The sequence below is a fragment of the Acomys russatus genome, chromosome 7, assembly GCF_903995435.1.
Source record: "Acomys russatus chromosome 7, mAcoRus1.1, whole genome shotgun sequence".
NCBI lineage: Eukaryota > Metazoa > Chordata > Mammalia > Rodentia > Muridae > Acomys > Acomys russatus.
The window spans coordinates 5025819-5038887 of NC_067143.1; the positions used below are offsets into that span (position 1 = coordinate 5025819).

Genomic DNA, 13069 nt, shown 5'->3' on the forward strand with positions numbered 1-13069 from the left:
CAACCTGCCTCTTGTTCTCTATCTGGAGCTGAAGGCCTCGCGGAACAGGCTTGGAGGCAGACCATTTGGTCTGTATTAGGACTGCTGGCCTCTGAGCCACTTTTGGCCTTGCCCTCCTCTACTTCCAGCTGCTTTTCTCCAGGAACCACACCTTCAGCCTTTCACTGGGGGATTATAGGCAGGTGCTTTGCTGCTGAGCCCCACACCAGCCCTAAGATGGCCAGGTTGGCCTTGAGTTTGGGATCTCTTTTCCCTCAGCAGGAATGTGCATCACCAGGACTGCTTCGTTGTTTTTTTGCTTGTTGTTTTAAGGTTTATTTATTTATTTATTTTATGTGAGTGCTTTGTCTGCATGTGTGTCTGGTGCCTTTGAAGGCCAGAAGAGGGCATCAGATGCCCTGGAACGGGAGTTAGGAATGGTTGTGAGCTGCCCTGTGGGCTATGGGAATCAAAACTGGGTCATTTGCAAGAATTATAACTGTTTCAGTTCTCTCTCTCTCTCTCTCTCTCTCTCTCTCTCTCTCTCTCTCTCTCCAAACAGGGACTCTATGTAGTCCTGACCGGCCTGGAACTCAATGCTGGGATTAGAGCTGTGCGCCTGGTCAGCAGGCTCTCTTAACTACTGGGCCTTGTCCTCCCCATCAGCAATCTCCAAGTCCCTTACCCTCCGTGGCCCTGGGAACTGAGCATCCTCCCCAGACTTGGGTTCCCAGCTCCTGACTCTCTTTTCTCATGAAATACACTCTCACCCTGCCTTGCCTTTATTGCACTGGCTGCACGGTTTCTGGGGGATGTTATTACTTGGCTTTTGGAGACAGGGTCTTATTATTGTAGCTGTAGCTTTAGCGGGCCTTCTGAAGCCGTGGTGATCCTCCAGCCATCCATCCCAGCTCTTAGAAGGACCCGGGGAAGGGAGGTGTTTTCAGAGCAGGGACACCGTGGGAGGAAAGGCAGCTCTTGAAGCAGGACAACTTTTTTTTTTTTTTTTTTTTGGTTTTTCGAGACAGGGTTTTTCTATGTAGCCTTGGCTGTCCTGGACTCACTTTGTAGACCAGGCTGGCCTCGAACTCACAGCGATCCGCCTGCCTCTGCCTCCCGAGTGCTGGGATTAAAGGTGTGCGCCACCACGCCTGGCTAGCAGGACAGCTCTTGAGGAATGGGGGAGATCAGGTGGCTGGTGGGGGTCTGAGGGGCCTAGGATATGGGCGAGTCCTCCTATCTAAAGAGGAGGTCTTGCTGGGCGTGGTGGCGCATGCCTTTAATCCCAGCACTCGGGAGGCAGAGGCAGGTGGGTCGCTGTGAGTTCGAGGCCAGCCTGGTCTACAAAGTAAGTTCAGGATGGCCAAGGCTACACAGAGAAACCCTGTCTCGAAAAACCAAAAATAAATAAATAAATAAATAAATAAAATTAAAATTAAAATTAAAAAAAAAAAAAAGAGGAGGTCTCAAGGGGTCCTCGGATTAGAATTCCAGGGCTGTATTGCTAGGGTGTCACTAGAATTCAGAGTTCCCAGTGGAACTTGTAGGCGCTTCAGTACAGATTTCTAGGGTATCAGAAAGGACTTGAACACAGAATGTCCTCCAGGATTTCGTAGAAGTCTCACAGGTTTTGAGGGGGGGAACACAGAAGGGATAGCTGGTGGTATGTCGGTCTGCACCTCTGATACCAGCACTCAAGCTTGAGTGGAGCCTGGTCAATTTAACGAGGCCCTAGAGTGCCCCCTGAGAGGTGGCGTGCCCGTTTTTCTTCCAGATGGACCTGGGTTCGATTCCCACCACCGAAATGGCAGCTCCCAACCATCTGTAATTTTAGTACCAGGGATTACAACAACCTCTTCTGGTCTCCACAGGGACGCACCTGGTGCACATACATATATGCCGGCGAAAGACTCATATACAATAAAAATAAAAAAATAAAAAAAACCAAAATAATAAGCCAGGCGGTGGTATGGTGCACACTTTCAAACCCAGCAGTCAGGAGGCAGAGGCAGGCAGATATCTGTGAGTTCGAGGCCAGCCTGATCTACAGAGTGCCCTCGAAGACAGCCAGGAACACACAGAGAAACAAAAATAAAATAAAACAAGACTTCCCAGAGGGTTACTTCCAGCACTTCGGAGGGGATCTGGTCAAAACTTGGAGCGTTTATAAAGGCAGGTGAAGTTTTTGGGGGACCCCGGCACGAAAGTCGCCACAGGTAGGGCGTACCTGGAGACGCAACTCTCCGGACACAGCTGAGGGCCACCAACGACGAATGGCGGTTGCGAATGGCACGGAAGAGGCGTGCTCAGACGCAGCTTTCCCGCCAAAAACGCAAATGGGCGTGCCTCCTTCAAGTCCCGCCCCTCTCCGGCTCTAGGCTCCACGCAAGCGCACACCGGGTTGAAGGCGCCAACCCCGCGGTCGCGCATGCGTAGAACTTCCCGGGGAGGCCCGCCCGGACCAGAGGACCGAGCGCATGCGTACTGATGGAGCTAGCGGCGATGGCGCTAGATTGCCGGCAGCGCTCTTCTGTGGCACAGGATCCTTCCCTTCTGCTTGGCGAAGTAGGGCCAAGTAGGGGAGAGTTCTACTGAAGGATTCCCTGTTCACCCCTCTCTTGTCAGTCACTGAACGAGTCCTTTCTGTCTTTCGGGTCTTGGGCTCCTGCCCGCCACCGTCACAATGATGCCCAGCCTCACTTCCGCTCCATGCCCTCCTGTGGCATTAATACGTATCCAAGCTGCCATTTTCCAATTTATTATTTATACTCTCTTATTTATTGAGGCTGGCCTCGGACTTGAGGCGATCACCCTGTCTCTGCCCATCACGCTGGGCTTACTCATGCTTTTTCATTCACGGAGTAGAAGGGACATACAGCTTTTTATTTATTTAAATGGCAGTAGAGAGGGAGCGGGTCACCAAACTAACCCCCAAGGACACCTGGAATAGAAGACTCCAATCTCTCGTCCATTAGTCACTTCAGGAAACGTGATCCTCTTGTACATCCCATGTCACCTCTGGGTCAGCTTCCTCTGTTTGGAGGGGCGGGGCCCACCCGTACATAGTAAAATCTATTTGTGAGTGACATTTCCCAGGCTCCATCTCTGTGTGGTCTCTGGAAAGTGGGCACTAGGAGCATGGCCAGGCGCTTAGCCTTTTTTGTTTGGTCAAGTGTGGTCAGCACACAGGAGGCAGGCGCTGGAGGATGGAGGAAAGTGAGGCTAGGCGGGTCTATATGGTTCTAGACTGGCCCGGGTTACACAGTGAAATCCAGTTGGTGAGATGACTTTAAAACAAGGCCCGTGGCAGACCTGAGATGAGTTCTCAGGACCCACAAGGTGGAGGGAGGTCCCCTGAATTCTACATGCATACCATGTCATGTGTGTAAGCTTAACAATTTCACTTTATTATGCACTTATTAAACTAGTGGACCTCATCACCCAACTAATCTAAATAAGAGGGAAAGGAGATTAAGGAAAACAAGAATGAAACCTTCTGGGTATCAGTTCCTGGTAAACAATTCTCCTGGCGTAGTCAGCAGGACTTAAGCAGACCATCAATTCCACCAAAGATGCTGCTGGAACCTGGAGCAACCAGAACCTGAAGCCTCAGTCAGAGCCCAAAGCCTTGAAGCCTTCCCTGGAGCAGTTCTCTTGGGCAGCATCTCGAAGTGGAGTGATGAACAGCCAAAACCCATGTCCCCACCAAAAGCCCAGCCTCCTGGTTTGGGTATATGTGTATATATGCATAATCTCCTCTCAGTCTGTTCAAGGATACTTTTTAGCTGGCAACAACCAAACTCCCCCATGAAGTAGTTTAAGTTCTAAGTGGAAAAACATCATCCTGCTCTCACATCTAAGTGGTAAACATCCCGGTCTGTCTCCATTCCCACACTTGGGATCAAAAAAAAAAAAGGATTATCTCCCGTACACTTGTGTGCACCTTCCTGTGTCCCTTGTTGTTTAAAAATACACAAATGCTGCTAATGATAGGGAGCTGGACATGAAGCTCAGCTGGGACAGGGTCTGACTGAGGTGCCCTCCGTTCAGTCTCAGGACCTCATGAATATGGTGGTGTACCGGCACACAGGAGGCAGAGGCACATGAGGCCCTGTGTGTGTGCTGGCTGGTTTTGTGTTACCTTGATACAAGCGAGAGTCATATGGGAAAAGCCTCCACTAGGGAAATGCCTGGTCAGATGGCCCTGTAGGCCAGTCCATGGCGACATGGAGGGCCCAGCCCTGAGCTCACTGTGGGCAAAACCACCCCTAGGAAGGTAGTTCTGGGTTGTCGGAAACAGCTGAGCAAGCCCTGGTCCCCACTTCCTGCCTGACTCCCCTCAGTGATGGAATGTGCTGAGGCATGTAAGATGAGATAAGCATCACTCTTCAACTTGTGTTTGATCCTGATGTTCACTCGTCACAGCAGTGGAAAGCAAGCTAGGACACCTGGTCTTGGACAGGGAGGGAAAAAAAAAAAAATGTCAGGTGTTTTCAGGGCAGGTGTTGGCGTGTGGTGGACCCTATTAGCTTTGTCAATATTTAGCATCAAAGTCTTTTTCTGTGGCTAGAGACATAGATCAGTGGTTAAGAGCAACGGATGTCTTCCCAGAAGACCTGGGATGCCTTCCCAGCGCTGACATACAACTCCAAAGGACTGTAACTCACTCCCAGCAGATCTGATAATCCTCTTCCAGGCTCTAGAGATAATGTAGTGCACAGACATACATGCAGACGAAACAGTCATACGCAAAAATTAAAAATATTAATCTTTCAGCTGGGCGTGGTGGCACACGGCTGTAACCCCAGCACTTGGGAGGCAGAGGCAGGTGGATCTCTGTGAGTTTGAGGCCAGCCTGGTCTACAGAGTAAGTCCAGGACGGCCAAGGCTACATAGAGAAACCCTGTCTTGAAAAACAAAAACAAAGAAAAAAACAAAGAAAAGTCATCATCATCATCTTTCAATATTTGTTTTTCCTTTTGTGGGTTCTTGGGTCATTTTGTAAAACCTAACCAAATATATATATACAATGGCTGGGGTGGCTCAGCGGGTAGGGTACTTTACAACCTTGGGACTTGTAGGCCAGCCAGACAAGCTTGAGCAAAGGCTTCAGTACCCGGTGCCATAGGCGACCCAGCTGCCCAACCAAGAGATTTAAGCAAGAGCCGACACAGCCATTGTCACAGCTAAGTGTTTGCGTTGGAGGGACCTGACCTGTTTGGGAACAGATACCAAAAAGAGATAGTGCTAAATGTAAGAAAAAACTTTATTTCCATATGTGCTGGGGTAGGGTATGGGACATGCGGGGACAACCTGGTCCTCACCCTATAGCTGCTGGGACGGCCTGAGGATATAGAGAAAGTGTGTCTTTCGGATAGGCAGCTTGACGCGTTGGGGGACATGGGCCCCTTCCTGGAGGCTGTCCTCATGGGCGCCTCCACGGAGCCCATCCCGGATGGCCTGCAGGCGATGTCGCTTTTCTATGAGCCAGCGGCTCCCATCCTGGACGTCTGGCTGGGTCCTCCGCCTTGGCATCTTCATGATCCAGAATGCCACCCGCCGGGGCTCCGGGTGCAAGCTGTCTGTTGCTTTCGGCACCGGCACTGGGAGCTCTTTCTCCTCCACTTTGGGCACCTGTGAATGAGGCAAAAGGAGATCCTCAAATGCCACATGGCACATCCAAGATGCTTGGTCTGCCCTGGGCCACTTCAACCATCTCAGTGCACTTGATGTATTTGGGTTTAAAAAAACCCTTTTTTGGTGGACAGTTCTCTTTTCTGTCTGATCTGCTACATTCTTTGTGTAGCATATTTGTTATTTTTTTTTTTAAAGATTCCTTTATTTTTATGTGCATCGGTGTTGTGCCTGCATGTATGGGTGAGTGCCAGTGGCAGTGGCAGATCCTCTGGAACTGGAGCTAGAGAACTTTGTGAGTTGTCATGTAGGTGCTGGGAATTGAACCCAAATCCTCTGGAAGAGCAGTCAGCCCTCTGAACTACTGAGGTATCTTTCTAGCACCCAAATTTGGTTGTTTTTAAACTTCCACAGCTGCCCTAGGGATTTATCTTCTGTCTGTATGGGTGTGCCTGATGTTAAGTGCGTGCAGCACTTGTATGAATTACTAGTCTTCTCATGGAGGATATTAGCTGGGTCACAACACCCATGGCAAGAATCTCACAGGCATCTCTAACTCTAGCCCTAGGGGAATCTGATGCCCTCCTCTAGCCACTGTGTTCACCCGCACTCGTGTGCTCACACAATGTTTAAAAAAAGGTAAAAAAAAAAAAAAAAAAAAATCAAGCAGGGCTGGAGAGATGGCTCAGAGGTTAAGAGCACCTACTGCTCTTCCAGAGGTCCTGAGTTCAATCCCCAGCAGCCACATGGCTCACAACTATCTATAATATGATCTGATATGCACTGTATACATAATAAATAAATAAACAACAACAAAACAAATACCTTAAAAAAATCAAGCAGGCAAACATTAGCTGGGGTGACCGCACATGCCTTTACTCCCAGCTCTTAGGAGGTAGAGGCCAGCCTGGTCTACAGGGTGAGTTCCAGGCTATCCAGGGTTACACAGAAAAACTCAGTCTCCAAAAACCCCAAAACAAACAAGAAAGAAAGCATTACATTTGCTGTGGTGGTTCACATTTGGAATCCCAGCTTTCGAGGGGTGGAGGCAAGAGAATTGAGTCACCCTAACTCAAAAGCTGTATGTTATGCCGGGTGTGGTGGTGCATGCCTTTAGACCCAGCACTTGGGGAGTAGGGTGGGGTGGGGGCAGGCAGATCTAACAGATGGCAGCCAGCCTGGAATACAAAGAAAGTTCCAGGATGGCCAGGGCTACGTAGAGACGCTGTCTCAAAAAAACCAAAACCCAGAGCCAAACCAAATCAAAATACCCAAGTCAAAATAAAGCAAAACATAAATACAAAAAAACATGGTGTGTCACCATTCCTGGCTGCCTATGCCAAATTACCGGAACCTTGGATGGGCCTGATGGTGCAGGCCTGTTTGCCCAGCTACCTGTAGGTTGAGGCAGGGGCACTGAAAGTTCAGGGCCAGACTAGGCTCCAAAGTGAGATCTTGTCTCCAAAAAAGCTTTGTCAGTGAAGTGCTTGTGCCCAGCAATGAGCACTGGAGTTCAATCCCCAGCATTCAGGTAACGGCCAAGAGCTACAGCACATGTTTGTAATGGCCACACTGGGGAGGCAGACGCTGGAGTGTCCCTGGGGCTTGCTGGCCAGCCAGCCTATCTGAACGAATGACTGTCAGATACAGTGAGAATCCCTGCCGCTGCCCCACCCCCCACAGGCCCCCCATCTCAAAAAACTGAGGTAGGCACTGAGCATGGTGGCACATGCCTTTAATCCCAGCACTCAGGAGGCAGAGGCAGGTGGATCACTGTGAGTTTGAGGCCAGCCTGGCCTACAAAGCAAGCCCGGGACAGCCAAGGATACACAGAGAAACCCTGTCTCGAAAAACCAAACCAACCAACCAACCAACCAACCAACCAAACAAACAAACAAAAAACTGAGGTAGAGGCCTCTTGTGGCATCCCATACCTTCAATCCTAGCACTCAGGGGGTTCGGTTGAGAATCTCTGTGAGTTCAAGGCCAGTCAGGACTATGTAGTGAGACCCTGTCTCAGAAACAATAAGAATAAATAGGAGGCTTGAGGAAAACAGTACTTACTCGGGCACGCCCATGTGTGAACACGGGCAGACACATGAACCCCAAACAGAAGCAAACGAAACACCCCTGAGCTGTCACCTTTACTTCTGGAGTTGGTGGAGTTTTCAAACTCTGAGGTTCAGAAAGCTGTTGGGGGGCCCAAAAATTATCTGGAATGACGAAAAAACTCTATTTTACAAGAAGACTTTTCTTTTCTGAAACAGGGTTTCTCTGTGTAGCCCTGGCTATCCTGGACTCGATTTGTAGACCAGGCTGGCCTCGAACTCACAGTGATCCACCTGCCTCTGCCTCCCAAGTGCTGAGACTAAAGCACGTGCAACCACCAGTTGGCTACAAATAGGCTTTTTGCATTTGTTTTGAGACAGGATTTTTTTTTTTTTTTTTTTTTGGTTTGTTTGTTTGTTTTGGTTTTTTTGGTTTTTTCAAGGAAGAATTTCTCTGTGTAGCCTTGGCTGTCCTGGACTCTTTGTAGACCAGGCTGGCCTCGAACTCACAGAGATCCGCCTGCCCCTGCCTCCCAGAGTGCTGAGATTAAAGGCGTGTGCCACCACCACCCGGCTTTGATGGCTGATTTTTTTTTTTTTAAAAGATTTATTTATTCTTTATACAGTATTCTGCCCACATGACAGAAGAGGGCATCAGATCTCATTATAGATAGTTGTGAGCCACCATGTGGTTGCTGGGAATTGAACTCAGGACCTCTGGAAGAACAGACAGTGCTCTTAACCTCTGAGCCATCTCCCCAGCCCCTGATGGCTAATTTGCTGTTGTTGTTGCTGTTGTTTTGTTTTTTGAGACAGGGTTTCTTTGTGGTGGAGCCCTGGCTGTCCTGGACTCACTCTGTAGACCAGGCTGGCCTTGAACTCACAGTGATCCCCCTGCCTCTGCCTCCCGAGTACCACGCCCGGCTCTGATGGTTAATTTTAAATGTCAATTTGCCACAGCCTAGAGTCACCTGGAAAGAGAGCCTGAATGGGGGATTAACTAGATCAAGATTGTTAGGACATAGGAAGACCCAGCCCATTACAGGCAGAACCTTTACCTAGGTAACGGGGTCCTGAACCACCCAAGATGGGACAAGGCAAGGAAAGATGTTCCTGACAGTGGAAATGATGCTGTGAGTTCCCCTCGGTGATGGGCTGTCCACCAGATAAATCCTTCCCTTCCTTACACTGCTTTCGGCCAAATTACTTTATTATAGCTGCAAAAAGGAGACTGGAACGGTACGGCAACAGCAGACGTCCTCAACTCTAGAGAAATGCCTATTCTTTGACACCTGGGCGCAAGGTAGGTCTTTACCTTCCAGTCACCCTCCAGGTTCCCGTCTGATTCGATGGAGGCCACCACCTTCTTGGAGAAGAGCACCTCTCCTGTCTTGTTGTCAGTCGTCTGTGAGGATCGAGTGAGAGGGTCAGAGCGAACCTGCTTCCCTCCCTGCCCTTCCCCTTTCCCCGCCAGGGAACGCCAGCGCCGCCACGGCTGGTGGTGGCACCTTGTCTATCTGCAGGTGGCTCAGGACAGTGTGGTTCCCCAGTGTGTGCTCCTGGTTCTCCTCCTGATGGAAGTTCCTAGGAAGGTCTCGGAAGTCCACGGGGGAGGAGAAGAAGTTGTCTATTTCTCGCAGCAGGTCGTCCTAGGGCCGGAGGGAAACAGCGTGTGCACCTGCTGCTCTTCCACGGGGCCCTCCAGGTCAGCCCTGTCTGTCCCTCTCGCCTCCAGTCCTGTGGTTCTCAGAGCCTCTTGCCACCACACCCCATCTGTCTGTCTGTCCCAGGGGGTACGAGGGAAGCCCCGCACCCCCTAACTATACCCTCAGACCTCTGCTTGAGAGGGGGCTCTATCTCGTAGCCACTACAACCCCAGCCCTCTTTGTCATGTTTTGACTATATAGCTCTGGCTGACCTGGAACTCAATATGCAAAACAGGCCTCAGATTCACAGATGCTGCCCTGACTCTGCCTCTCAAGTCACCAGACCTGGCTCAAGGCTGGGCATCAAGCCCAGCACTTTCTCCACGCTAGACAACCACTCTACCTTCCGAGATGCAACTGCAGCTCTCTGTCTCTCTGTCGTTTAATTTTTTTTTTTATTTTTTTTTTTGTTAAAAATTTTGTTTCCTGCCTGGTCCAGTCGCATCACTCACTTTTAGGAACAGTCGGCTAAAGCTTTGGAGAAGACTCTGGAGGCCCAGAAAGCCAGAGGAGCTCTCCTGAGGGTCGGCATCATGGATCGGGGTAGCGGAGCAGGACAGGAGGACCGAGGGGAGCAGCAGCAGCAGGACACCCAGTCGACACATTGCGGGTGGCGGGAGGCTGTGATAAGGGCAGTTTCAGATCCCACAATCACTCCTCTGTGACCCCTTCCCAGGCCTTCCCCCGACCCCTCCTCGCCCCCCAGCCCCCCGACCCTCGCTCCCTGTGAAGGCCCCGCCCACCTGCCCTGCATCCCTCGGATGCTGTCTGTACCCTGTCCAGTTCAGGCGCCTCTCATCCGGGCTTGGCTTCACTCAGGCCCCATTCCTCACCTTTTCCTACATTCGCGCTTTCTCCTGGACCACAGGTCGGCCACCCGGTTCCGGACACCGCCGGACACGGACAGTTAAGATCCAGTTCTGGCCACGAGCCTGGGCAGACTATTGGAGCGTTCGTTAGGTGCCAAGGCTTCATGAGACCGGCCACGCCCCAATTGTCTCGCCACGCCCACCTCCGGCTGTGGCCCCGGGGAATCTTCACACCACCGTCTCGCCTCTGGCATATCCACATCTATATTGTTCATTAACCACATCTCTGTTAAACCAGAGCTCTAGTGAATGGCTATGCCCCCTCCTAGTGACTTCGCCGGTGACCCAGGCATTTATTCTATGTCATACCTGAGGGCCACCCTTGCTTTTTGGCTAACGACGTCCTTTTAACTCAGATTTTCCTCTCTGGCCGTGCCTCGTCAAAGGAGGCACGCTCTTTTCCTGACCACGCCTCCACCCGCTGACTTACTTAAATTCTCCTGCGTCGCTAGAAGACACACGCCAGCCACGCTCCTTAAGGCACAGCCACCCGTCTCCCTGCCCTGGTCCCCAGCTGAGAATCTCACGGACGAACCAGGCCTTCCTTCCGTGGACATGCCCTGCATACAGAGTCACACCTCCATTCTTCACTAACTGCGTCCCTTAAGCCACTAGGTCCTATCCTAAGCCTCTATTACCTGGCTTGGCTACCAGGCGCTGGCCACGCCCCTGTCTCAGGGACACACCCTTATTACTGGCTTCAGCCCTAGAACCCCCAAGTCCGGCCCACTGTGATGGCCACGCCCTTTAGACTAGAGCAATGATCCGCCCAGGCCACCCCTCTGTATCCCACAGCTCCCACTGTTTAATCTTATATTCTGGCCTAAGATCATTTACCTTTATTCAGAGTGTTATTCATAGAAATGTCAGGGTGTGGGGCTGGAGAGATGGCTCAGCAGCTTAGAGCACTGTCTGCTCTTCCAGAGGTTCTGAGTTCAATTCCCAGCAACCACATGGTGGCTCACAACCATCTAAACCCTATAATCCCCTCTTCTGGCATGCAGGTATACATGTAGATAGAGCACTCATATACATAAAAATAAATTTTAAAAAATGTCAGGGTGCAAATGTGGAGGCTAGAGAGCAGCTTTCAAGCGTGGGTTTTTGTCTACCACCGTGTAAGTCTCAGGCTCGGCTGCAAGCCCCTTCACCACTAAGCCATCTGGTTTGCCCTCCTTCCTTGACTACCTCTGAGCCTTACTGTACATATCTTCCTGTTTTCCAGCTGATTTCATGTAAGAAGCCAAACTAGCTGGGCATGGTGGCACACACCTTTAATCCCAGCACTCAAGAGGCAGAGGCAGGCGGATCGCTGTGAGTTCGAGGCCAGCCTGGTCTACAAAGTGAGTCCAGGACAGCCAAGATAACACAGAAAAACCCTGTCTCGAAAAACTATAAAAGAAAAACAAAACAAAATCCAATTACAGTCCTGTGTGTATTTCCCATTAACCCCAAATCCCCTCCCTCCCAAGACAGAGTTTCTCTGTGTAGCCTTGGCTGTCCTGGTCTTGCCTTGTAGACCAGGCTAGCCTTGAACTCATTGATCCACCTGCCTCTGTCTCCTGAAGAGTGTGCCACCATGCCCAGCATGTCAGCTACTCTTGGTTTATGAGTTTGTAAACAGCCGGCTGCCCTCCCCCCTTCTCATTTTCTTGCTTTTTAAATTTAGAAATAGAGTCTTTTTTTTTTTTAAAGATTTTATTTATTTATTTATTATCTATACAGTGCTCTGCCTGTATGCAGGCCAGAAGAGGGCACTAGATCACATTATAGATGGTTGTGAGCCACCATGTGGTTGCTGGGAACTGAACTCAGGACCTTTGGAAGAACAGCGGAACGGTCAGTGCTCTTAACCTCTGAGCCATTTCTCCAGCCCTAGAAATAGAGTCTTATGCTTCCTAGACTGGCCTTGAACCCTGTAAAGGAGGCTGACCTTGAACGTGTGTTTGTGTGTGTGTGTGTGTGTGTATGTGTGTGTGTGTGTATGTGTGTGTGTGTGTATGTGTGTGTATGTGTGTGTGTGTGTGTGTGTGTGTGTATGTGTGTGTGTGTAAACAAGCAGGTAGGGAGGGCAGATGACAACTTTCTGGAGTGTCTTCTCCTTTCCACCCTGGGGGAACTGGACAGACACTGAACTCAAGAAGTCAGGGGTGGCAGGCAGCAAGTCCCTTTTCTCTGAGCTGTCTGTGCAGCCCACAGCCCTGTTCTCTTTCTTTCTTTCCCTTTTAGAAAGGGTTGTTGGGCTGCAGAGGTGGCTCAGAGGTTAAGAGCCTGACTGCTCTTCCAGAAGTCCTGAGTTCAGTTCCCAGCAACTGCATGGTGGCTCATAACCATCTATAACGAGAACTGGTGTCCTCTTCTGGTCTGCAGGTAGAATACTGTATGCATAATAAATAAACCTTAAAAAAGAAAAAAAGAAGAAGAAAAGAGGTTCTGCCTGCCTCTGAGTCCTGGGATTAAAGGCATGCACCACCTGCTGTAATCTTTTTTTTTCTTTCAGTTTTTCAAGACAGGGTCTCTCTGTGTAGCCTTGGCGGTCCTGGACTCACTTTGTAGACCAGGCTGGCCTCGAACTCACAGCGATCCGCTTGCCTCTGCCTCCCGAATGCTGGGATTAAAGGAGTGCGCCACCACCACCCGGCAAGTCTGCTGTAATCTTAAATAAACCTTTTCCTCCCCAAGTTACTTTTCATCATGGTGTTTATCACAGCAATATAAACAACAATAACAACCACCACCAAACAAAAAACCTAGAACATTCCAGGTTAGCCTCAACCTCTCAAGAGATGGGAATATAGATACGCAGTGTCATTTCCCCTCAGACCTTCAATTT

General features: G+C 50.1%; 1 protein-coding gene across 1 annotated transcript; it reads right to left on the reverse strand.

Annotated features, from left to right (window-relative positions):
• Nucleotides 1–5263: 5263 nt before the first annotated feature.
• On the reverse strand, nt 5264–10300 carry Dkkl1 (dickkopf like acrosomal protein 1). Its single transcript, XM_051149429.1, has 5 exons — nt 10201–10300; nt 9820–9988; nt 9170–9310; nt 8977–9066; nt 5264–5613 (listed from the first exon to the last, which is right to left on the reverse strand). Exons 2-5 carry the CDS (start codon nt 9970–9972, stop codon nt 5305–5307), a joined length of 693 nt encoding a protein of 230 aa, XP_051005386.1. The 5' UTR covers nt 9973–9988; nt 10201–10300; the 3' UTR covers nt 5264–5304.
• Nucleotides 10301–13069: the final 2769 nt, after the last annotated feature.